Source organism: Corythoichthys intestinalis, chromosome 1 (genome assembly GCF_030265065.1).
Source record: "Corythoichthys intestinalis isolate RoL2023-P3 chromosome 1, ASM3026506v1, whole genome shotgun sequence".
In the NCBI taxonomy this organism is placed as follows: domain Eukaryota; kingdom Metazoa; phylum Chordata; class Actinopteri; order Syngnathiformes; family Syngnathidae; genus Corythoichthys; species Corythoichthys intestinalis.
In genome coordinates this window covers 30,541,579-30,567,499 of record NC_080395.1, presented here as the reverse complement: position 1 = coordinate 30,567,499, position 25,921 = coordinate 30,541,579, and the positions used below count along the sequence as shown (strand labels likewise).

Sequence of the window (25,921 nt, the reverse complement as noted above, 5' to 3'; positions counted from 1 at the left end):
TATAAGTTTTCTTTTTTATTGAAGTTGGGTTTTTTTTCAGCTTTTTATTTTTTTTAAAAATTATATTTTATTGAATGTTTTTCTTTATTTTTTTGTATAAAAATGATTTTATGTGCAGTATTTGGTGTGACATGTGTCCATACGTCATGCTGTGGAACCAGCATCTATGAAATAAGTATGAAATAAGTATGTAAATAAGTAAGTAATCAAAACCCAGATAAACATAAATACAGTTTTTAAATGGTAATTTAGTTCACGAAGGAGATAAAAACAACAGAATTCTCATTTGGCGACACTTATTTATTTATTATATGACATTTATTGCGTTAATTCTGTAAACTCTTTGACAGCAATGCATGTAAAATCAATTTGAACAGTAAACATTTACTGCCAGCACTCCCAGTCAAAATAGACACGTGTCTATCGCTGTCAATGGCTGTCAATGAGTTTAAAAAAAAAAAAAAAGCAATTACAAAGATTACATTCAGCGGGTGTACCTAATGAAGTTTCCAGTGATTAGCAGGAGGTTCGGATAGAGAGTTGAATGAAAATGCTGGTTTTGTTTGTTTTGTTTTGTTTATTAGGGCGTCACAAGTAGTACTAAGTTTGTAGCATTTAATTTCCCCCCCATGATCACATACAAATTCTGATAACCCAGAAAAGTCACATATTGAGCAAATACATTAATATCAAAACTTTTTTTCCATTATTGAAGTCAGTCGTGCATCAGTGGAATTATAAACATGTACATTATTCCACCCACAAAAGGCATTGATGATCATATGTGCCACCTGACCAGTGTTGGTATTTGAAGACAGTGTAATCATACAGCTTACATACAATTATTATGAGCTTTGTTTATGAGAGAGCACCTTGAGGTTGAGTTTTATTTAAAAACAACTGCATGTTAAAGCCATATTTGAAGATGTAAAAAAAAACAAACTACTGGTGTACTCCATCCACATAAAAAGTTAGAGATTTGTTGAACTCAGTTTGAAATTAATTGACAAAATTCAGTTTTTGATACAGTGAGTCTGATGGAGTCACAGAAATGTATGGATATTATTGAATTTTGTCATACTGTACATTCTGAAACATTGAAATTCATTGGTTAAAACTAAGAAATACACATCCTGAAATTTACCCCAAAAGAAAACCAAAGGAGCTATGAAGTATTTTGATACCCACTTTCATTGTGGTATAGGTTGTTTTTTGTTGCATTTACTAGTGTAAAAACGGTCAGACATAAAATGTTCACATTGATTAGAATGGCGGTTATAACTTGAACAAATACAAAACATGACCATGAATAACCATGAATTCTATAAACAAAAGGTACTACAGTTACTACCCTTTGTCCTGATGGAAAAAAAAAATGTTTCAATTTTTCAGCCAATGTGCATTTTATAGTTAAATGTTTACATGATTCCTTATTTTCCATCACTGGTCTGATTCATTTTTTATTCATAGTTCAACTAGAAACTCTTCAGGGAGTGTGGCTTGTCAGCACACACCTATTAAAATCGATGCGTGCTTCCACATTGCATGGTAACAGAATTCGAGGATGATATCACTATGAGGAGTCTTGTCAGAATGTGGAAGTTGAGATATAACAACTTCATAGCAAATTAAAATGAATTATGAAACATGATCATAAAAAAGGTGTTGTTTTTCTTCATACTCTACTTTTGATGTGCATTAAGTTACAAAAACATTAAATATTAAGCGCATTTGATGTATTTTATTTTTCTTCTAAAAAAAAAAAAAAAAAAAAAAAAAAGTTTTAGGATTTACATGGTGTTCTGGATCAAATAATCTAAAGGGTAATATATTATTTGTGAGCTGTAAATTGCCCACCGTGTCAGAGATTAGCCCAAACTAACCAATTGAATCAGTGCCAAAGCGGATTCTTCTTCTTCCATCACATGGGTTGCCCCAAATCCAAGAAAAATAAAACACCAAAGACAAACAAACATCTACAGCGAGTCGACGAGTTCCATTCACATTCCAGTGGAAGAGCAGTCATGGTCACTCGAGTGTGGTTGTTCGGCCTTCCAGTGCCTGGTCATGACCTGAGGATGAAATACTTTAAGTAAGTAATATTATTGTGGAGAGCATAAGTTTGTTTACAATATCACAAAATTTTTTAAAATAACATACGTGGAAAGAAAAAAACGAGTGAGAATAAACAGCTGTGCAACACTGTCAAACAGTCAATTCTACAGGTCAGATACCTATGCGTTAGATAACATGACTGAAGCATTCATTAAAAAAAAAAAAAAAAACGCTGAATTTAAGGCAGCAGGGTCGCTTGTCAGCTACAAAATATTTACTGCATAGTTAAGATTTTCTTCAGCAACCCATCATATTTGTTTAGAGATTTTGATGAATTGGAGGCCAGGCCTTTTTATACCTTGCTTGTGAAAATTTGTAAGTCGTTCTTTAAATCAATGGGGACCGGTTGCTTCCCGTGGCACGTGTTGGCGAACAAAAATATTTGTGTCCGATTCATATTTAAGTATATATCTTAGTGCTGTCAAATTTATCGTGTTAACGGACGGTAATTAATTTTTAAAAATTAATCACGTTAAAATATTTGACGCAATTAACGCATGCACGGAATGACCCGTTCATGCGTTGCCTCAAACAGTTTACAATGACGCTGTTTTAGCACATTGAGAGCAAAAAGGCAGAGAAATGCAAGTGGACAGAGGCATCCATTGGACCGCGCCTATTGTAGGCTTAAGATTTGGCAACTCTTTCACAACAAAATTAAGTATTGTGGCTAACGACGTGAGGAAGAATGACAGGAAACAATCTTTTTCTTAACACGCTTAATTGAACACAATGCAAAACATACTGTATACCATTTGCTGCCACCTCTGACAGTCATGGTTGCCAAACTTCCATTCATATATTTGGGCGGAACAGTTAAGTTGCTACAGTATTGTTTAGTAAAAGCACAACAAAAATGATATTCTTATCACTCACAGGAAACAATCTTTTTCTTAACACGCTTAATTGAACACAACGCAGAACATACTGTATACCATTTGCTGCCACCTCTGACAGTCATGGTTGCCCAACTTCCATTCATATATTTGGGCGGAACAGTTAAGTTGCTACAGTATTGTTTAGTAAAAGCACAACAAAAATGATATTCTTATCACTCACAGGAAACGATCTTTTTCTTAACACGCTTAATTGAACACAACGCAGAACATACTGTATACCATTTGCAGCCACCACTGACAGTCATTGTTGCCCAACTTCCCATCATGCATTTGGACGGAACAGTTAAGTCGCTGCATTATCATTTAGTGAAAGCACAATTAAATAAATATTCCTATCACTCACAGGAGACGATCTTTTTCTTAACACCCTTAATTGAACACAACGCAGAACATACTGTATACCATTTGCAGCCACCACTGACAGTCATGGTTGCCCAACTTCCCATCATGCATTTGGGTGGAACAGTTAAGTCGCTACAGTATCCTTTAGTGAAAGCACAACAGAAATAATATTTCTATCTCTCAAAAAAATAATGCTCACAAAAAGAAAAGTGCTCAATGCAAATAGAACTGGCATTCCCAATCAAAATAGCTGTGCAAAATACACATAAAACTTACTTAAAAGTTTTTTTTTTTTTTTTTTTAACCAAAAATTACAAAAATATAACTTGCTCTTCCTCTGACCAAGATTCACTGTGTAACCAAGTTTGACAACCCTGCGATTTATAGTCTCCGAAAAAAATCGGCTAAACAGACAAATTCTGTTGAATCATACTATGATTAGATTATCTAACTATGATTTAGTAAGGACTTTTGAGTAGGGGAGTAATGTAACAGATGTCTTTAAATATACTTTTGTGCTGCAAAGATTAATCGATTAACTCGATGAGAAAAGAATCTTCAAATTTTGCTGCTTCGAGGATTCATTTAATGAGCGGGGCGTTCTAATGGTTTGTTTTGAAAGTGTTTGCTTTTAGTTTTATTTATTTGGGTGGATACACTACCCTCTAGAGGCAACAGTGAATATGACACAACTCATCTAACATGGCTGGATCCAACCGCTCCCTGTGAAGACCAACATAAGGTTGTAAGTTTTTGTTTGAGCTAATATGACTGTTTATGCATTTGTAATTTAGTTTAAAGGGTATATTTTTGCAGTTTTTTTTTTCTTTTCTTGGTGGGAATATGTGTTTGGACGATTTGTTAAGAGCATTGTAAAATAAAATTGCATTTTATAGCATTTACGCTAGTGGACTTTTGCTATGCAATTTGGGCAATTGTTCTTTCGTTGTACTTCGATCTCCATTTATTATTTTTTAAGCACAGATACAGTATATAACTATATTCTTTATTCTGTTTATTGCTCTTGTGAAATGAAAGTGCGATACAGCATAGTTTGAAAAACCATTCGGGAATTTTGTTTTGTGTTCGCATTTAATGCTCTTTTGAAAGTGCTATCTGAGCAAACCTTTGCTTTACATCTCCTAAAATTGATTCTGCAACTACTAAATGTTCCTAATCCGATTACTCGATCATATTCGAGCTAACTAATGGATGGATTAATCGATTACTTAAATAATATAGGTAACACTTTACAATAAGGGTCCCTTAATTAACATTACTTAATGTATTTTAGACAATAAGTAATGTTTAAGTAACATTACAATAATTCATTTAATCCCTTATCTAACATTTATTAATATATTAATTAACATAAGTTAATGCATTAGGTTAGGTTATAATATATAATATATATACTACATTACTTAACATTAATTCACATATTCATTAGTCCATTAATGAATAGTTATTAATGTATGCTGGTACTAGTAAGTGATTGTTGTTTTAAAATGAGAAACATTGCTCTGTGAGTCCTTGGGGGCTGCTAACCTAACCTTAAGTATGGTAGTATTTCATGTGAACGTACCTCATAAGCATTACCATATTGGCCCGAATATAAGACAGTGTTTTTTGCATTGAAATAAGACTGAAAAAGAGGGGGTCGTCTTATATTCGCGGTCTAGACGTCATACCCATTCACGACACTAGATGGCGCCAGATATTATTGAAGCAATGTTCTGTCATGACAGATCTCTGCTAATCTCAAGTTTAACCAGTTTGCATTATTTTATTGCAATGTTTTTCCTTATTCAGATTTGTTTCAAGACTACAGTTACAGTTAGACTTCACTTTGATGGTTAATGCAGTTATTGAAATTTTGTTGTTTTATCACAATAGATTGGTTTATTTACATTTCAAAAACCAGAAGCCATTCATTTATGAATGTGATTGCACTTTAGTTTACATATTTGAATGTTCAGATCTTAAGATTTGAATGAGGCAAAATAACATGCTTTTTCTCTCAAATATATTGTTATAAACATTTGTTTCGGATGTACTGTAATTATTTTCTGTATAAAAAATAATTTGGTGTTCAAAAAGTCTTTTTTCGAACTTGAGTCTTGAAAAAGAGGGGGTCTTCTTATAATCAGGGCCGTCTTATATTCAGGCCAATACAGTACTTTACCTTAATCAACCATTACTGAATGTTTTCAGGACCTTTATTGTAAAATGTAGCAAATGTGTCCCTTAACTAAGAAATTATAAATGCTTAAGTTAACAAACCCTAACCCTAAACCGTAACCCTAACCCTATATAGGCTTATATATTTTTAATTTTACAAAACCATTAGTTACTGTCTGGTTATGCATTAACTAATGCTTTAACTCATGTTACTTAATAAATCAATACATATTAGATAAGCAGTTATGTTAATTATTGTAATGTTACTTTAGCATTAGTTATTGTCTAAAAATGCATTAACTAATGTTGATTAAGGGACCCTTATTGTAAAGTGTTACCATAATATACTTTATATTGTACAGAGGTGTACAGATTCCTATTTAGAACATAAGAAACAAGAACTTTTGCCAGGCATCTCATTTGAAATGTTATGTGTCTACGATGAATTTTACTGATTTTCTTTCATAGGTAATTTGTAAGATGATTTTCAAAAGGTGTATTAACTTTGCCAGGATAACTATAGAAATTAGTTCAATTCGAAAGGATCATTTAGCATAAAGAAACTTTCTCTTCTTTTATAATTGAGGTCACATTCTATACATCTGCTTCTGTCAGTTTTCAGTAATTTCCATACAAAACGAGTCATTACAGCCACTTTTCTTTCATCAAAAGGGGGAAATGCTATTGCGAGCATATTTATAAGTTCAGAACTTTTTGTACAACCGAATGTGCTAATCGAGTTAAAGAATAGTTCGTCTCCTCTACATCTTTTTTTTTTTGGTGAAAAATGTAAAAAGTTTCAAAGCCCATTAATCTTAATTGAAAAATGAGAACACAATTTGTTAAATCATCAAATACTTTGGACGGGGAAGCCATTAAGTCTACTAATAAGTCGTAAGTAATTCGATACACTTTGATGCTCTTCATTGAGTCGCCATAAAAGAGTGCAATTTCTATACTCTGCTCCAGAGGAAGGTGACATGATGTGAAACCTAATTTACGGTCCTTGCTGTTGGGACAGAACATTGGGAACACCTGTACAATCTTTGGCGGGCGGTCTAGTTCAGGAAGGAGAAAAATAATCAATTAACTGAATGACCCTCTTCAAATTGTTGTTTCTTGTGCTTGCTTCTTTGCTGTTGGTTTTCTCAGGACTGTAAATTCTATCTGTCTGCACCTGTGTGTTTTTATATTTTTATTTATTTGCTTTGTTTATTTATAATTCTATGTTTTGCACTGTGGTCTTGATCTGGAAGGACCTATATGTCATCCATGTTATACAGTATATCATGTACCTGTAGCATACTTGACAATAAAGTTGACAGTTATAAACCTGCCAGGTTCATAAAGTACTGGAATTAAATCGTAGTGGTATTTTATCTAATCCCTGTTAATGAACACTTAGGCTAGGTTCAAACCGCAGGTCCTCATCCATAATTCCGATTTCTGTCATACCTGTATCTGTGTTTTTTTTTTTCTTTTTAGCGTGCCCGTTCAGATCTTCAATCTTGAAATATTGCTCATTTGGAGCAGAGAGAAAACCGAGCATTCTCAGGCTTATCCTCAACCCATTTTATTATTTATGACTGCTGTCAAGCCTGCCCCTTACCCATAAACTGTGTTCAAGGCAAGCTAGGCTCTAACGCTAATGTACAGCTGCACCGCTACCGTAGCGCCCTGTCTCGCTCGCTTTTTGCTGACGAAATTGTTGCATAAATTTCGTTTTGGGGCACTTTACAGTTCAGACCGTAGCCACATTCTGGAAAAATGTGGCCCAGATCGGATTTTAACCACATACGAAAGTGATCGGATTTGAAGTGGTCCACTTTTATGCGACTTTTCCTGTTCGGACCGTCAAGTTAACGCCTCACTCAAGTTGGGAAAAACACGGAAAAATCAGATAAGTGCATTCAAACCTGCGGTATGAACCTAGCCTTCATTGGACTTCCATTATTAACCAAACCAGAAGCACATACCGAGGCATGTAACAGCTCTCAGTGATTATTTCAAGGATGAAAATGAAATGTCTTTAAAGGTGCTATGAAATGGTGACCAATTCAAAAATGAAAATGACTCCAAGAAAGTAAATTTGGCAATCAAATCTAGCTTTTTTTTTTTTTTTTTTTTACAATATCATGGTTATTCCACCCAAAACACAGCATCAGGGAACGCCCACTTTTTTTCCCAGCAATTTTTGTTGTGGTATACAACCAGAATTGATGATGTATCCTAGCTTTCTCGTGTTGCGCTAGCTAGTATATCTCAACGGAATGACAGAACGGTCACACGGCAACAAGAGAATAGAAAGCCTTTGGACAAATTGCGAGCAGGCTGCGAAACATTTGCTGCTCATCCTGGGTGTGACATCATCTTTCTAGAAGGCGGGGCCAAGGCAGCTAAGAAAGGAGAACTACAGTAATTTTTGGAAAATAAACCACTACTTTTCATTATTTATTATTGTTTATTTTTTATTTATTTGGATCAATAGGTAACACTTTATTTGACACTGGTGTCATAACACTGCCATGAGACCGTCATAATTATGACATGACCCTATCATATAATTACGTCACTAACACCATTTATGTCCAGCCGGATGACACAAAATGACATCTGTCATAAGCGCTCATTAATACTCATGACAGTGTCATGTCATAATTATGATGGTCTTATGACAGTCTTATGGCACCACTGTCAAATACAGTGTTGATAAATACCATAACTAGCAATTAATGAAACAAATGGAAAATAACTGAAGAAATAATTATCACAGAACATGAATTTTGATTGTTATTTAAATCTGTAGCGCTGCAATGCATGCTAGGAGGCATGTTGGACGACAACAATGTGTAGGTGGCATCAGAGGTTGACTGTCTCCCCGAATAGATTATCTTGGCCAAATGAAGCTTCTTGAAGCAATGACGCCTTGCAGCCAATAGGTTCAAAGCTTCATGGTGGTTCATTTGGTCTTATGACAGTCTTAAGTTGCCGCTGTCAAATAAAGTTTTAGTCCAGTGCGGCTTATGTATGAAGAAATGCCATTTTTGTGTCAAATTTGGTAAATGGCGGCTTGTCGTCAGCTGCGCTTTATAGTGTGAAAATTGTGGTAATTAGTAATAAATAATTCTGTCACTTTTTTGGATTGATTTGGGTCCAAAATATGGTCTTCTATCATTTTAGAGTTATTTGTAGTATTTCACAGCACCTTTAAGTTGAGTGGATCCAAGTAAGTTTTTATTCCCTGATTTTTGTCTTTTCTCTGCATTTATAGAAAACAGCCCTTTTGAACTTTCTTTATGATAAAAAATCACCCAACATGAGTATTACTTGATCAGTAAGTCTTTAATCTTTGCACAAATAAAGGACTCTCCCTGAATTTACCTGGTTGTACTTAGAAATAATGTGTCAGTGTTCAAGACACTAAGCAAACTGTAGGGTCTCTTGAGTACTGACAAAACCTAACTTACTGTGCGAGCTGGCATTTAGTTGTCGTAACAGAACGTCCTGTGTAGTGGATGTTACACCTGACCACATTGTTGGTAAAATCAGATTCCATCACCAGGAATTTGGGATTCACTTTGAGCTAAAAACAAAAACAGAGGAGATTTGAGTACAGTCTCTAGCATTTATTGTTCAAAAAGTAAAAATAAAGCCAGGAAGGTTTGGCTCCCACCTTTAGTATGTAATTTCCAGGCTTGATGTCAGTGATGTCAATCCATTGACAGTCAATATCAGCGTTGTAAGTATCGTAGCAACCTGGGCTCAAACCCTGAACAAATGGATACATAAAAGTCATTCATATGGATAATTTGGGTTGATTCAATTTACTTTCACTTTTATTTCACAGTTAACTGTAAGCCGCGGGTATCAAATTCCAGTGCAGCAAACATTCAAAATCATGGGGAAAAAACAAATAAAAAAACTTCACTCAGAAAAATGTATTTCTTATAACTGAACGTAACTGTGATTTCTTTCCCTTGTCTCTACATACAGTTAAAACTTTTAATATATAAACATTTTGTTTAAACTCAATCTGTAAGACAAAACTTTAATATAAACAAACACATTTTGCAGTACAGTGATCCATTGTTTTTCGCAGTTAATAGCACAACGCGAAAATCCAAAATCCGCGAAGTACAGGTGGTGCAAACTAAAACAAACAAACAAACAAACAAACACACAAACAAACAAACAAACAAACAAACAAACAAACAAACAAACAAACAAACAAACAAACAACCCAAAAAACTTAAACTGTGATCCCATGCTACTTCGTGCTTCAAACTTCGCGCTCACTGTCCATCGTGGATTTTGTCTCCATCGCAGAGACAAAATTGTAGACCTGCACCAGGCTGGAAGGACTGAATCTGCAATAGGTAAAACGCTTGGTGTAAAGAAATCAACTGTGGGAACAATTATTAGAAAATGGAAGACATACAAGACCATTGATAATCTCCCTCGATCTGGGGCTCCATGCAAGATCTCACCCCGTGGCGTCAAAATGATAACAAGAACGGTGAGAAAAAATCCCAGAACCACACGGGGGGACCTAGTGAATGACCTACAGAGAGCTGGGACCACAGTAACAAAGGCTACTTTCAGTAACACAATGCGCCGCCAGGGACTCAAATCCTGCACTGCCAGACGTGTCCCCCTGCTGAATCCAGTACACGTCCAGGCCCGTCTGCAGTTAGCTAGAGAGCATTTGGATGATCCAGAAGAGGACTGGGAGAATGTATTATGGTCAGATAAAACCAAAATAGAAGTTTTTGGTAGAAACACAGGTTCTCGTGTTTGGAGGAGAAAGAATACTGAATTGCATCTGAAGAACACCATACCCACTGTGAAGCATGGGGGTGGAAACATCATGCTTTGGGGCTGTTTTTCTGCGAAGGGACCAGGACGACTGATCTGTGTAAAGGAAAGAATGAATGGGGCCATGTATCGAGAGATTTTGAGTGAAAATCTCCTTCCATCAGCAAGGGCATTGAAGATGAGATGTGGCTGGGTCTTTCAGCATGACAGTGATCCCAAACACACAGCCAGGGCAACAAAGGAGTGGCTTCGTAAGAAGCATTTCAAGGTCCTGGAGTGGCCTAGCCAGTCTCCAGATCTCAACCCCATAGAAAATCTGTGGAGGGAGTTGAAAGTCCGTGTTGCCCAATGACAGCCCCAAAATAGCACTGCTCTAGAGGAGTTCTGCTTGGAGGAATGGGCCAAAATACCAGCAACAGTGTGTGAAAGGCTTGTGAAGAGTTACAGAAAACGTTTGGCCTCCGTTACTGCCAACAAAGGGTACATAACAAAGTATTAAGATGAAATTTTTGGTATTGACCAAATACTTATTTTTCACCACGATTTGTAAATAAATTCTTTAAAAATCAAACAATGTGATATTCAGTTTTTTTTTTTTTTTTTTTCCCACATTCTTTCTCTCATGGTTGAGGTTTACCCATGTTGACAATTACAGGCCTCTCTAATATTTTCAAGTGGGAGAACTTGCATAATTAGTGGTTGACTAAATACTTATTTGCCCCACTGTATTTTCCCTTTTAAAAGTTTTTTTTTTCAGTTTTTTTGTTTGATCTTCATCATCTAGCATATCGGAGAAAATGCGACAGTAACAAAAAAACAAAAAAACAAAACAACAACAACAACAAAAATACAATTAAGCGATTAGTTATGAGGTAGATATCCATGACTTTTTACAGAACCATTTTTTTCATTGTGACGTAATTTGTTTAAACGTTTAAAATATGCGAGTGAATAATTTTTTAAAGTCTTTTTTTTTTTTTTATTAAATATTGAACATCAATGAATGATACTAAGCTAAAAATGACAGGCATTTTGAATAACAAATATAATTAATTACCTTTGTTTTATGGCTGGGTTGAAACAAAAAAGCGGTTGCGCGACGTCTGTAAACGGGGGTTTCCAGGGTAACACAGTTAAATAGTAAAATAGTTCGGGGGCCTAATGCGCCATGAATCTGCTATGGCAGCATACAGACATATTGTTCTATCAAACACAACAGTTGTTTTAGCTTAAACTACTGCAGTTTCTTTTAAAGAGGAGTGCAAGAGCAGAAACTGCTTTTTCAGTCTTGTCTTGTTTTTTCCGCCATATGTATATTTTGATAAATGCTTTTTAAGCACTGCATATTTAGTAATTATGATATAAATGAGGTGTATATAAAAGAAAACAATGATTTCTACATGTACACATGAATATATCTTACCATTTTTAAATAAAACACTGAATTTACTGATCCATTTTTTAATTGAAAAATATCCACAATGGACTGAGGGGACTAAGTTTTAAAATGCGAAGTAGTGAGGGATCACTGTACAGTAATCTATTTCTTTAGCTATATCTAATAAATGGCTGTCTCTAGCCTTCAAAGTTTTTTGTTATATTCTTTAATTACAGCTATGTTGTTTTCACACAGGACAAAATTTTTTCTTTGGTGTCCCCATCGTTTGCCAGTTTTGAGCGGTAAATTGGCTGAGGTCAGTTTGTAGCAAAGAAAAGAAAAAGGCACTTGCCACTTTTAACTAGCATGTTAACACACAGGAAAAGCTTTCTGGGACCTGCAATATTAGCGGTGCATGCACTCTACGACAGTGCACCAGCTCTAATGAACATTTTGAGGACCAGGTATAATTACACTGCTGGCCAAATTTGGCCCATGGGCCTAAATTGGACATTTATGCTGTAATTGATTTATTAATGCTGCAGTTATGTATAATTTTTTATATCACCTGAGTGTGCGAAGTGCAGGCATAACGCTTCAGGTGTCCAAAGTCGCACGTGGTGTCCTCCAGACAGAAACTGGCCTTGTGTCCTTCGGCCACTTTTCGGCCAGTGCTGACCTCCAACAGGTCGTAGTGGCTGAACTCATCCATGCTGTGATAGTGCCTGCGGCGAGTCAGAGGGGAAAAAGAGCAGTCACTAAATGAGGAGGCAAACAAACATGAATGTGAGTGTGATAATTCCAGTGAAACTTTGTGATGTTTGTGTTAATATTGTGAACTCATGTGTTGGGGTTTGTGTAAATCTGTTCCGTGACGCGCACACATTAATAGGATCTTTCACAGCCAAGGGAGGTTAATTAATGACATATCAACACGTTACGTACTGTGCAAATGTTAAATAAGCGTGCAGCAGAGACACAATACTTGCATTATTGCGGAGGCTGTTTATTTGTGTGCATTTGCACAGCTTTGATAGATCAGAATTGCAAGTGGTGGCTGGCCTGTGACCTGAAGTTTTTAAAATCTCATTTGACATTAATTGCAGTTGCATGTTTTATACATTATAATGATTTTTTATTTTTTTTTGCATTGATGCATTCATACAGTAAAGGGTAACACTTTATTTGACAGCGGTGTCATAAGACCGTCATGATTATGACATGACACTGTTATGGGCATTAATGAATGCTTATGACAGATGTCATTAAGTGTCATCCGGCAAATTTTGTCACCAACTCCATTTATGTCCAGTCTGGATCTTTTACATCCATTCAAAAGTTTTTTATTTATCGGATGACATCTGCCATGAGTAGGGGTGTGACAAAATATCGAAATGGTGATATATCGTGATACTTTGTATCCCAAAAGGTTATCGATATGCTCCTGGCAAGAATCGAGATTTTAAAACGGTGTCAAATGTCTAAAAAAAAAAAAAAAAAAAAAAAAAATTAACCAACAAGTTACTACCAAAATCTTCAATCATAATAGTGTCTCAGTGAACTCTTAAGGCTGCTTTGACGGTGGTCGACATCCAATCCATTTAGACTGGGAAACGTTCATTCTTTCGAAATCAGATAGTGCTGCAACAATTAACTCAAGTATTCGATTAGAAAAAAAGATTCAAATTAAATTTTGCTGCTTCGAGTATTCGTTTAATCAAAGTGGTGTTGTAATGGTTTGTTTTGAAAGTAGTTTGAAAGTTTGCATGTTGTTTTATTGACCTCATTTCACATGGCTGAATCCATTTGCTCCCTGCTAAGACCAGCATAAGCTAAGTTTTTGTTTGAGCTAATGTTCTTTTTATTACATTCATAATTTAGTTTATAGGTATATTTAGCCAACTTTTTGTGGGACTATGTGTGTCTGAACCATTTGTTAAAAGCATTGTATAAAAAAAAAAAAAAAAAAAAAAAAAAAAAAAAAAAAAAAACGTTAGCATTTCATAGCATTTAAGCTAGCGGACTTTTGCTAAGTTAGTAAGTTGTAAGTTAGCCAACTCTTTTTTTGTTGTACATAGATCCTCATTTATTATTTTTTTAATACCGTTTGAGGCTCAGCTCAGGTATTTTAAATTTTTATGTTCGTTATCCGATTACTCGATTATTCAAACTAAATAGTTCATCAATTAATCGACTACTAAAATCATCGATAGCTGCAGCCCTAAAATCAGAGCATTCACAGTCATTCTGTCCAATTTTCAGGGCATTTAAAGTTCACTTGTTGTTCATTTTAGAGCATTTACAGGTGATGTCCTGTTGAGTTTGAGTCACTGCCTATTCATTTGGGTGATTCCCAGGTCACTTCCTGTTCTGTAACTCAAAATAAACAGGAAGTGACCCATAAAATACCCCAAAATCAACAGGAAGTAACTGAAAATTAATAGATAAATGACCTTAAATGGCCCAAAATTACCTCATTGCCTGGCACTGGCTACCACTGACGGACATAGACATTCAATCTGTCTACTCGTGATAAAATCCAATTTTCAGCAGAAGCTTGCTTTTTTTCTGTTTATTAGTTGTTTGTAGAATATCCTAGAATGATTTTCCGACCAATTAATCGATAATCGTTGTATCCCCATATCATCAGATTATCGTTATCGTGAGCTTTGTATCGCAAATCGTATCGAATTGTAAGGTACTAAGAGGGTGGGTATTCCCCACTCCTAGCCATGAGCATTCATTAATGCTCATGACAGTGTCATGTCGTAATCATGACGGTCTAATGACAGCCTTATGACGCTGCTGTCAAATAAAGTGTAAGTAGGTTAATATCTTTTGGTATAAATATGCCATAATACAGTTAGGACAGCTGCGGCTTATAGTCCGTTGCGGCTTATCTATGAACAAATGCTGTTTTTGTGTCAAATTTGGTGGGTCCGGCTTATAGGCCCAGAATTATGGTATACAAAGGTTTTATAGTATCACCACAGATCAGATTAAATGTGTACGTACAAGACACATTCTAAGGGACATTTGTGTGAGCTGGTAAAATACTCACATAAAATTTCCTTACACCGAATGTTATGTGACATAGTACTGTATATTTCAATAACGTGTTATTAAATTGATGTTTATTTCCTTGTGGCACAATTACAGTGAGGTAAGCTCTAAGGACCCTTAAAACACACACATACTGAGATTGTCTAAATATTGCTTCATTATTACTATACAGCATGTTGCAAAACATTTTACCCGAAAGGCTGTTAATTGACGACTTGGAAGGCAAATCAGAGTCAACACAGTGACCATTACGGCACTCATTCTTTCCACAGGTGACCAATTACCTCTTCCCATGGTACAAACACATTCTCTGGTATCTGAGTGTTGGATGCAATTTAAATGCATGTGTTTCATTGTTGATTCATCCCTGGAATCCCTATACCATTGCATGGGTGTCAATAAACAAGCATTGGTGTTAGATGCTATATAAATATGTTACCGGTATACAATTTGATGTTTGTGTGCGTGTTTGTAAAGCTTGGGAAAAACATGGAAATGCTAAAATGAAGTAAGGTGGACCAGGAGACCCCCTATATAAGCTATGGAGAATGGAGCTTTGGAAGGAGGTGGCGTAGATAGCTGGTAATCATATTGTAGAGATCATTCAAATCCCTCATTGCTAGTCATGAGGCTATTTCCAACAGAAAGTCACAGCTTGGAGGATGTTCTGACTATTTCTTCCTCACCAATGATCATGCACTGCACATAGAACAACCAGGATATATGAGGACATGTACGAGCAATCGTGAACCTTAAATGTTAGATAGCCGCAGGTACAAGATGCATGGTGGAAGAACGATCCATACAAACAATACTGCGGAAAATTGTTGATTTTGCTCTTATGCCCCTGACTATGACAAAACTTGACAAAATATCACTGGTGCTTTGAATGGAATATACTGTATTTTGTGAGGACTTGGATATCAATCAAAAATTCATGGAACAATGAAGCCAAGTCCTTTATTTTTGTTATAGACTGCCAATGTTGTCCTGAAAAAAAAAACAAAAAACAATTATTCAAAGAATAATTCAGAGTTCTAATCTTCTAAACATCCATCTGGTAGCTCGAGGAAGGTTGACATCAGAAGCATTTTGAGAGCTGTAAAGAAAGACCCTGAAACAACTGTAATCAAAGTCTTACTATTAATGACTTTGGTATTAACTCCTTTACAGTGGGGCAAATAAGTATTTAGTCAACCACCACTTGTGCAAGTTTTCCTACTTGAAAAGATTAGAGAGGCCTGTAATTGTCAACATGGGTAAACCTCAACCATGAAAGACATAATGTGGAGAAAAAAAACAGAAAATCACATTGTTTGATTTTTAAAGAATTTATTTCCAATTTAGAGTGGAAAATAAGTATTTGGTCAACTACAAACAAGCAAGATTTCTGGCTGTCAAAGAGGTGTAACTTCTTCTAATGAGGTCTAACAGGGTCTAACGAGATCCTAATGAGGCTCCACTCGTTACCTGTATTAATTAAACCTGTTTTAACTCATTATCGGTACAAAAGACACCTGTCCACAATCTCAGTCAGTCACACTCCAAACTCCACTATGGCCAAGACCAAAGAGCAGTCGAAGGATACCAGAGACAAAACTGTACACCTGCACCAGGCTGGGAAGACTGAATCTGCAATAGGTAAAATGCTTGGTGTAAAGAAATCAACTGTGGGAGCAATTATTAGAAAATGGCAGACATACAAGACCACTGATAATCTCTCTTGATCTGGGGCTCCATGCAAGATTTCACCCCATGGCGTCAAAATGATAAAAAGACCGGTGAGCAAAAATCCCACAACCACACGGGGGGACCTAGTGAATGACCTACAGAGAGCTGGGACCACAGTAACAAAGGCTACTATCGCACAATGCGCCGCCAGGGACTTAAATCCTGCTCTGCCATAAGTGTCCCCCTGCTGAAGAAAGTACACGTCCAGGCCTGTCTGCGGTTCGCTAGAGAGCATTTGGATGATCCAGAAGAGGCCTGGGAGAATTTGTATGGTCAGATGAAACCAAAATAGAACTTTTTTGGTAGAAACACAAGTTCTTGTGTTTGGAGGAGAAATAATACTGAATTGCATCCGAAGAACACCATACCCACTGTGAAGCATGGGGGTGGAAGCATCATGCTTTCGGGCTGTTTTTCTGCAAAGGGACCAGTACGACTGATCTGTGTAAAGGAAAGAATGACTGGGGCCATGTATCGAGAGATTTTGAGTGAAAATCTCCTTCCATCAGCAAGGGCATTGAAGATGAGACGTGGCTGGGTCTTTCAGCATGACAATGATCCCAAACATACAGCCAGGGCAAAAAAAGAGTGTCTTCGTAAGAAGCATTTCAAGGTCCTGGAGTGGCCTAACCAGTCTCCAGATCTCAACCCCATAGAAAATCTGTGGAGGGAGTTGAAAGTCCGTGTTGCCCAACGACAGCCCCAAAACATCATTGCTCTGGAGGAAATCTGCATGGAGGAATGGGCCAAAATACCAGCAACAGTGTGTGAAAAGGTTGTGAAGAGTTTGGCCTCCGTTATTGCCAACAAAGGGTACATAACAAAGTATTGAGATGAACTTTTGGTATTGACCAAATACTTATTTTCCACCATGATTTGAAAATACAGTGCCTTGCAAAAGTATTCGGCCCCCTTGAATCTTGCAACCTTTCGCCACATTTCAGGCTTCAAACATAAAGATATGAAATTTAATTTTTTTGTCAAGAATCAACAACAAGTGGCACATAATTGGAACAACATTTATTGGATAATTTAAACTTTTTTAACAAATAAAAAACTGAAAAGTGGGGCGTGCAATATTATTCGGCCCCTTTACTTTCCGTGCAGCAAACTCACTCCAGAAGTTCAGTGAGGATCTCTGAATGATCCAATGTTGTCCTAAATGACCGATGACGATAAATAGAATACACCTGTGTGTAATCAAGTCTCCGTATAAATGCACCTGCTCTGTGATAGTCTCAGGGTTCTGTTTAAAGTGCATAACGCATTATGAAAACCAAGGAACACACCAGGCAGGTCCGAGATACTGTTGTGGAGAAGTTTAAAGCAGGATTTGGATACAAAAAGATTTCCCAAGCTTTAAACATCTCAAGGAGCACTGTGCAAGCCATCAATTTGAAATGGAAGGAGCATCAGACCACTGCAAATCTACCAAGACCCAGCCGTCCTTCCAAACTTTCTTCTCAAACAAGGAGAAAACTGATCAGAGATGCAGCCAAGAGGCCCATGATCACTCTGGATGAACTGCAGAGATCTACAGCTGAGGTGGGAGAGTCTGTCCATAGGACAACAATCAGTCGTACACTGCACAAATCTGGCCTTTATGGAAGAGTGGCAAGAAGAAAGCCATTTCTCAAAGATATCCATAAAAAGTCCCGTTTAAAGTTTGCCACAAGCCACCTGGGAGACACACCAAACATGTGGAAGAAGGTGCTCTGGTCAGATGAAACCAAAATGGACCTTTTTGGCCACAATGCAAAACGATATGTTTGGCGTAAAAGCAACACAGCTCATCACCCTGAACACACCATCCCCACTGTCAAACATGGTGGTGGCAGCATCATGGTTTGGGCCTGCTTTTCTTCAGCAGGGACAGGGAAGATGGTTAAAATTGACGGGAAGATGGATGCAGCCAAATACAGGAACATTCTGGAAGAAAACCTGTTGGTATCAAGACCTGAGACTGGGACGGAGATTTATCTTCCAACAGGACAATGATCCAAAACATAAAGCCAAATCTACAATGGAATGGTTAAAAAATAAATGTATCCAGTTGTTAGAATGGCCAAGTCAAAGTCCAGACCTGAATCCAATCGAGAATCTGTGGAAAGAGCTGAAGACTGCTGTTCACAAACACTCTCCATCCAACCTCACTGAGCTCGAGCTGTTTTGCAAAGAAGAATGGGCAAGAATGTCAGTCTCTCGATGTGCAAAACTGATAGAAACATACCCCAAGCGACTTGCAGCTGTAATTGGAGCAAAAGGTGGCGCTACAAAGTATTAACGCAAGGGGGCCGAATAATATTGCACGCCCCACTTTTCAGTTTTTTATTTGTTAAAAAAGTTTAAATTATCCAATAAATTTTGTTCCACTTCACGATTGTGTCCCACTTGTTGTTGATTCTTGACAAAAAATTAAAATTTTATATCTTTATGTTTGAAGCCTGAAATGTGGCGAAAGGTTGCAAGGTTCAAGGGGGCCGAATACTTTTGCAAGGCACTGTAAATCCTTTATGAATCAAACAATGTGATTTTCTGTTCTTTTTTTTCCCTCCACATTCTGTCTCTCATGGTTGAGGTTTACCCATGTTGAAAATTACAGGCCTCTCTAATATTTTCAAGTGGGAGAACTTGCACAATTAGTGGTTGACTAAATACTTATTTGCCCCACTGTATATGTTTGTTAATTCTGATATGTACAACGTTTGGATTACATGCATGCATGTACGCATGCACAGTGTCAGATTGTGGAAGAGCAGCTAAAGTGTGATGCATATAACAAGATAATATAATAAGAGGGTGTGCAGAATTTTGTTTTCTGTCCAGTGGAGATCTGAATTATCTGATTATCTGTGTTGTTTTAAAGTGTTTTAAAGTGTTTTGTTGCACTGGAAGTAGGGTACATTTAGCTTCACAATCAGTGTGCTAAACCAGAAGTACTTTGTCGGCGTGTGGGAGGTTGTGAGCGATACTTCTACCCCTTTAGCTGTAATGGTTTGATTTAAGCTATGTATATTTGTTTATTAGTTCCGTTTTTACATTTTGTTTAAAAAAAAAAAAAAAAAAAAAAAAAAAAAAAAAAGAACACACCCACATGCACCTATTAATGCATATATACTCAGGGTGTTCCAAAAAAATCGATTATTAGATGCATCGCGATTCGACATGTGATGATTTGATTACGATTCCTCAGTGTTAAAAAATGATGATTTTCCCCTCATAACTTTATGACAGCCGCTAGTGGCTGAAGAAATGCAAGACACATCTGTCTGACAGATGGACGCGCAACATTGGATGTGAAGAGAATGCCACCAGCCGCCAGGGGGCAGTGCCTTCCTTTCAGAACGTTACTCCTACTAATAGGGGGCGACTGAATAGTTGGGAAGGAAGATATTGTAGTTCGTTGCTCCTTGTTTTTAAGTTGTCCAGCAGTAGGTTCAAGTCGTGTTAGTTGGAAAAAGTACCTAGTGTTTTTCTAAGTCCCATTTCTGTCTATCAGAGTTGAGTACTCGAACCCTCTTGTACTGTTTCACTTTCATTGTTGGTTTTGAGATGTTACTAGTTAGCGCCGAGCGCGATGCTAATTATGACTTCGCTAACATGTACTTCCATGTCAAGTTGTCCTTTGTTAGGTGTTGTACAAAGTTACTCCAGATGCTGAATGTTTAAAACCAGGATTAAGTACAGCGGTAACACTACAAACATGTGAAATAGTACAGAAATCTATGAATACAAAGTAAATTGGTTAAAAGAAGTCTTATTTCTAAAGACACTTTGTTTCCAGAAAATGTGGAATTCATTCCACCATCGTAAATTTTATTGTGTTGTTTGGAGAAATAAGTACTGCCTTTGAAACAGCTAAGGTTTTTGCACCTTGTAGTTGTATAGGCATGTTGAGAAATAAGTACTGTCTTTAAAATGGTTAATGTTTTTGCACTTTCTTGTAAAAAAATAAAAAGCAGTTTAAGGCGGCTTTTTGTTAAATGGGCATGTTTAATCATTAGAATATTTTAAATAAATAATGGACATAATTCTGTTTGGTTACTTTATTAATTAGTAATGTACGATGCATTGATATTCGTGATAATCGGGATCACCGTCACTACCGTGATCATCGTTCAATAATCGAATTGTAGCACTCTGAATCGTAATCGAATCGAATTGTGGGGTGCCCAAGATGGCACGCCCCTAATATATACTGCATGTATATATATGCATCATTGTGATGATGGGAAGGGAAAGTTGTAATAAACAGAAATAAGGAGAAAATCCACCAGTCTGTCCCTGTGTCATGATTGCCCTCCGCTCTTGAGAAAGCCTAAAGTGGTGTTGGGCCAACACACTGCTGTGAACTGATTAGACTCCAAACAAAATTTTCCAATTCTAATCAGAAAGACACAAACAACTGAACAAACGGAAGAACATTGTAGGAAGTTGAGGTTAGAATTCTTTTTGTGTCAGCTCTATTTTCATTCTACATGATGTGGCCTGACAGTTTCAATACATTTAGATGAGGGCAGGGTTCCTACAGTTTTTATCAAGTGAAATTCACTTAGAACAGAATTTAATAGTATTTGCATATTTGTATTTGAAACAATAAAAAAATGTTTTCATGGCCAACTTTGTAGAAAAATACACAGAGAAAAAAATAAGTAACTCCTAGAATATAACCGCAATTACATGCAATGCAATGCAACGCAAATTAAGGCTTACCAGACAAAATTCAATGCATTTTTAAGGCATAAGATGAATAAAGTAAGACTTTTAAGACCCAGTGTTGGTGGAAGGGTGTTGGCTGCTGTTTTCACTACATGAAACATGTCCTGGCTATTCTACAAAAATTATAAAGAAGTAAAAAAATATATATAAATAAAGAGGGGCTCAGTCTCAGCTACAGAAATGCCAATCTCATCATTCCAAACCAGCATGGTTGTCAAATGACTGTTAAATGTTTTTTATATGGTGCTTTTCTTTTATTGCTCCTCAAACTGCTCCTCAAAAAAAAAAAAAAAAAGGAACAGTTTTCCAACATTTTCATTCTACTTTGAAGTCATCACTTCAAACATCCGGAAATTATTGATGTGCACATAACTAATGGCTGGCCAAACAATAGTCTAAAGCAATAAAACTAGGCCATCTGGGGGAGGAGCTTTACAAGACACGAGTGGATATGAACATGAATTGCACGTAATCCAGAGCCGGGCGCATAACCATTTTGAAATATTTTTTTATTATTCTTGATTAATTGTTATTTATTGACAATAAATGAACTCAAAGTGTATTTCCGCATTTATTATACATTTAAGAATCCTTTCTGAGTAATTACTTCAAATGTTATATCATGGAAATAGTGACGTGTGGCGTGTCCCGGCGTGTCCATCAATATAATACAAAGTAAATCGGTCGCCATGACAATGCTGCTCTTGATATTACAACACAGTAAAGACACCAAATTATTTTTAAACTATGATTTGAATATTGCCTTATTTTGCCTCGCAAAGACACAATTCAACTTCGATCATATGAAATTCAGAGCAGGTTTTAAAGCCAGTTTTTGCAGCTTTAGTCCATCACCTGAAACAATAAGCATTTTGTCCTTGCTTGTCCATTGTAAAGCATTAACATTAGGACATCTATGGTTGCCATGGTAACTCCAGACTTATTACTCTTACTAGCCAGTGCAGTGCTCAAATGACTTTTAAGCGCCCCCCCCCCCCCCCAAAAAAAAAAAAACGTTTAAAAATATCTATATTATATTTTGCTTTATTTTTTTTAAAGAAGGCATCCACCTACTTGATAGAAATGATCCATGCTAATTTAAAAAAAATCAAATTCATATTCTTCCAGCATGGCCTTGTTGAGAAAGATATGTGGGAGGTTAGAGATGCTTGACTCGACTTCTTTCATAAGCAAACACTGTGCCCCACTAACCCATATTCCAGCTGTGCCACTCGAGCAGCTATGTGATTGAGTGCCATGGATTGACAGCAAAGAAAAAAATAATATTCCTTTTTCCAAAAATGGATTGATTTGTCAACTCAGTCAGTGCAATGATTGTCTTGGCTTGCTGCCCTCGGGAGCTGCCTCCATGTGTCAACGCTAACTGACAAATACAAATATAATATATATAAAAACAATCACAGCACTGACAATAATCTAATGGCCGCTTGCATTCCTCCTCCATCAGGATAGTCGGGCAGGGCCTTGGCAAGACCGTCAACGTCGAATATAACATCATAAAAGCGAGAGCAATAACACTCCAAATTCACACGGAATTCCTGAGTGACATTCAATTTGTTTCGCTAGGGCCCTTTCTGTGCCAAGTCAAACATTTCCACAGAGGGAGCTAAGGACGCCAGTAACATGTCTTAATAGTACGTGGCGTACAGGATCCTGCCTTTGTGTTTTCGCGTGGAATTTGTAAGGGACTCACCTTGATGGGAGTCCTGTCAAAACAAGAATTCTATTGATGCTGGGCCAACTCCAAGTTGATCAAGGTAACTAGGGTCAAAGCTTCCCAAAAGCAATATTATGAGCAGGACATTCTTCTTATACATATTGCTAGGGCAAATCACCCGAGATGAATAATAATAATAATAATAATAATACCTCAAACTTATATAGCGCTTTTTTGGACACTCAAAGACGCTTTACATAACATAACACAAAGACAGAATTAAGAATTAAGAGGTGGGAAAAGCTAGTTTGAACAGGTGGGTTTTTAGGAGTGATTTGAAGTTTTGTAATGAGTCCGAGTTCCTGATGGGTTTTGGGAGTGAGTTCCAGAGTGACAAAACTATTCTCAGATAGAGCTGCCATGAGATGTGAGTGACCTGTTTTCTCAGGATGCCCATTGTCAATTAGCTTTTTTCTTTGCTTTGACTTATGAGAAAAAATTTCATATGCTAGTGCTTAATGGTGGTGGTCGACTTGACCGATTTAACAAGCAACGGGTTGGCGCATAGTGAACAATTTCCCCAAAAATTAGCTCAAAGCTAATGACATCAATTATTAAGAAATAAAATGCATATGCTGTGCAATATGTAATTTTCGACCGTTAAAAAAGGAGCGCTTGTCGCCGTTTCCAAGATGATGATAGACGTCCAATCGTGTGGTGTCCAATCATCTTTCTTCTCTGAGTTAAAAGGAGCTTACCACTAACAGAAGTCCAATCCATTTGAAGTGGGAAGGCAGTAGTGAATGAATGTTTGTTTATTTGCTGCTATCCTCGCACTTCAAATACATTGGACGTCTAGTGCCTTCAGTAGCAGACAATGAGTTAGGGCGCTTTAACATCTGCCCTGTTTGGTCCGCAGAAAACCCAAAAAGTTCCTGCTGCGCACCTTTTAGGCTGGTGTGAATACAAACCAGGGAACTTTGGTGCTATTTTTAAGTGGAGGTATAAACAAATTTTATTAAATGATTATGTTGCTGAGTCAAGCTAACTCTAGGTCATAATACGAATTGTACAATAGGTCCCCACCAACTTTTAAGCAACTTTATTTGCGTTATGTAATGACTTCGGTTATATAGGTCATTTACTAGTATATTGTCTTCATGTATGTTTTAATTGTTGTAATTGACCCCACCCTTATTAAGTGAATTATTTTGCATTATGTTTATATTTAAATGTACATCTTTTCACTTGCTTAATGTGCCGGTCCATTTTTTCCTCCTAAATGCACATTTGATTGGCCTATGACTTGACCGTCACACACACACGCACATTAGATATTAGAGATATGACAAGTTTTTTTTTTTTTGCCAGCAGCAGCCATTGTTAGAAATGTAAAAAGACATCATTGTTTTGGAAGTGGGGAACACACCATTAATTTTTCTACTCTAGGTCCGACCTGCATCAGTGTTAGCATAAGATTAAACTCTGTGAACTTGCTAACCTGCAAAACTCAAGTAGGGAGTTGCTTCGAGAGACGTGTCCTTCTCTTTGTGTTTTCTACTGTTAACATTAAATAAACTGTGAGAAATGTAGTAAACTATGCTGGAAATTATGGAACTAGAAAAATGTTAGCAAGAAGCTAATTAGAGAGAGAGGGGTGCTGCATAACCTCATATGTAGCTCACACAACACAACATACACACAACAATCATAACTAACCCTATATTGCCAAATGTATCACATTTGATACACCTAAAATTTCAGGATTTTGAGACTAATTCAGAATTTTATCATTTCTTTTTGAAAAAAAAAATATAATGGATGCAAGTCAACACATGCATCTGCAGGTTCCATGAAAAAAACAAACAGGATTTAGCAAGGGTTATAGATATCTGAGTGCTTATTACACATATTCATTTTGACTTTTCTTTTCACAAATTTGAAAAAAAGGTTTCATTAGGACCTTATTTTTCAAAATTTGGGATTCTCTGATAACTGCTTCATATTGCTGGCATTAAAGGGTTAATTATGTACATTAATCATCATGGGATGCCGCGAGCTACCCACATTAGCTTTGCGATTGATAGGTCGATCGTGATTGACGTCATGAGCATCCCTGATTTAGCATATATACATATATATAGCATATGGATTTAGCGGGGTGGCGTGGCTCAGTGGTAGAGTAGTTGTCCCCCAACCCAGAGGTTGTGGGTTCAATTCTCCGCCCTGATGAACTCTCAAGTGTCTTTGAGCAAGATACTGAACCCCACGTTGCTCCTGGTGCTGTGTCACCAGTAGGTGGATGGCAAAATAGTGTAAAGCGCTTTGAGTGCCTTGAAAGGTGGAAAAGTGCTATATAAGTATAACACCATTACCATTTACCATATCAATTAATTAGGTTATTATTCGTAAGAAATGTAGCCCTGACCCCCGTTCACCCAATCTGTTTGGTCTTATTAATGTCCCGTACCAAGCAAAAAGTGTACGTAAAGATTATGCTGTAATATCGTCCCTACCAATGTTGAGACCAAACGTACGACCTTGAGTATTGGCATTGGCCAATACAAAACAGCTGATTGTCAAACTCAGTATCGGGACACAAACAATGGTATCGGTGCAACACTTACAGTGGGGCAAATAAGTATTTAGTCAACCACTAATTGTGCAAGTTCTCCCACTTGAAAATATTAGAGAGGCCTGTAATTGTCAACATGGGTAAACCTCAACCATGAGAGACAGAATGTGGAAAAAAAAAAAACAGAAAATCAAATTGTTTGATCTCATTACTTTGTTATGTACCCTTTGTTGTCAATAGCGGAGGTCAAACGTTTTCTGTAACTCTTCACAAGCTTTTCACACACTGTTGCTGGTATTTTGGCCCATTCCTCCATGCAGATCTCCTCTAGAGCAGTGATGTTTTGGGGCTGTCGTTGGGCAACACGGACTTTCAACTTCCTCCTCACCCCGTGGCGTCAAAATGATAACAAGAATGGGGAACAA

At 36.9% G+C, this 25,921-nt stretch overlaps 1 protein-coding gene across 1 annotated transcript in view; it reads right to left on the bottom strand.

Annotated features, from left to right (window-relative positions):
* Positions 1-279: 279 nt before the first annotated feature.
* The window catches only part of loxl1 (lysyl oxidase-like 1), a 40,063-nt gene continuing 14,421 nt past the window's right edge, over positions 280-25,921 (bottom strand). The window contains exons 4-7 of the mRNA XM_057854367.1: positions 12,299-12,455; positions 9,211-9,306; positions 9,005-9,120; positions 280-2,072 (exon numbers count right to left, since the gene is read on the bottom strand). Of these exons, the coding sequence (XP_057710350.1) occupies positions 2,066-2,072; positions 9,005-9,120; positions 9,211-9,306; positions 12,299-12,455 (376 nt within the window). The 3' untranslated portion in view covers positions 280-2,065. The remainder of the gene's footprint in view (positions 2,073-9,004; positions 9,121-9,210; positions 9,307-12,298; positions 12,456-25,921) is intronic.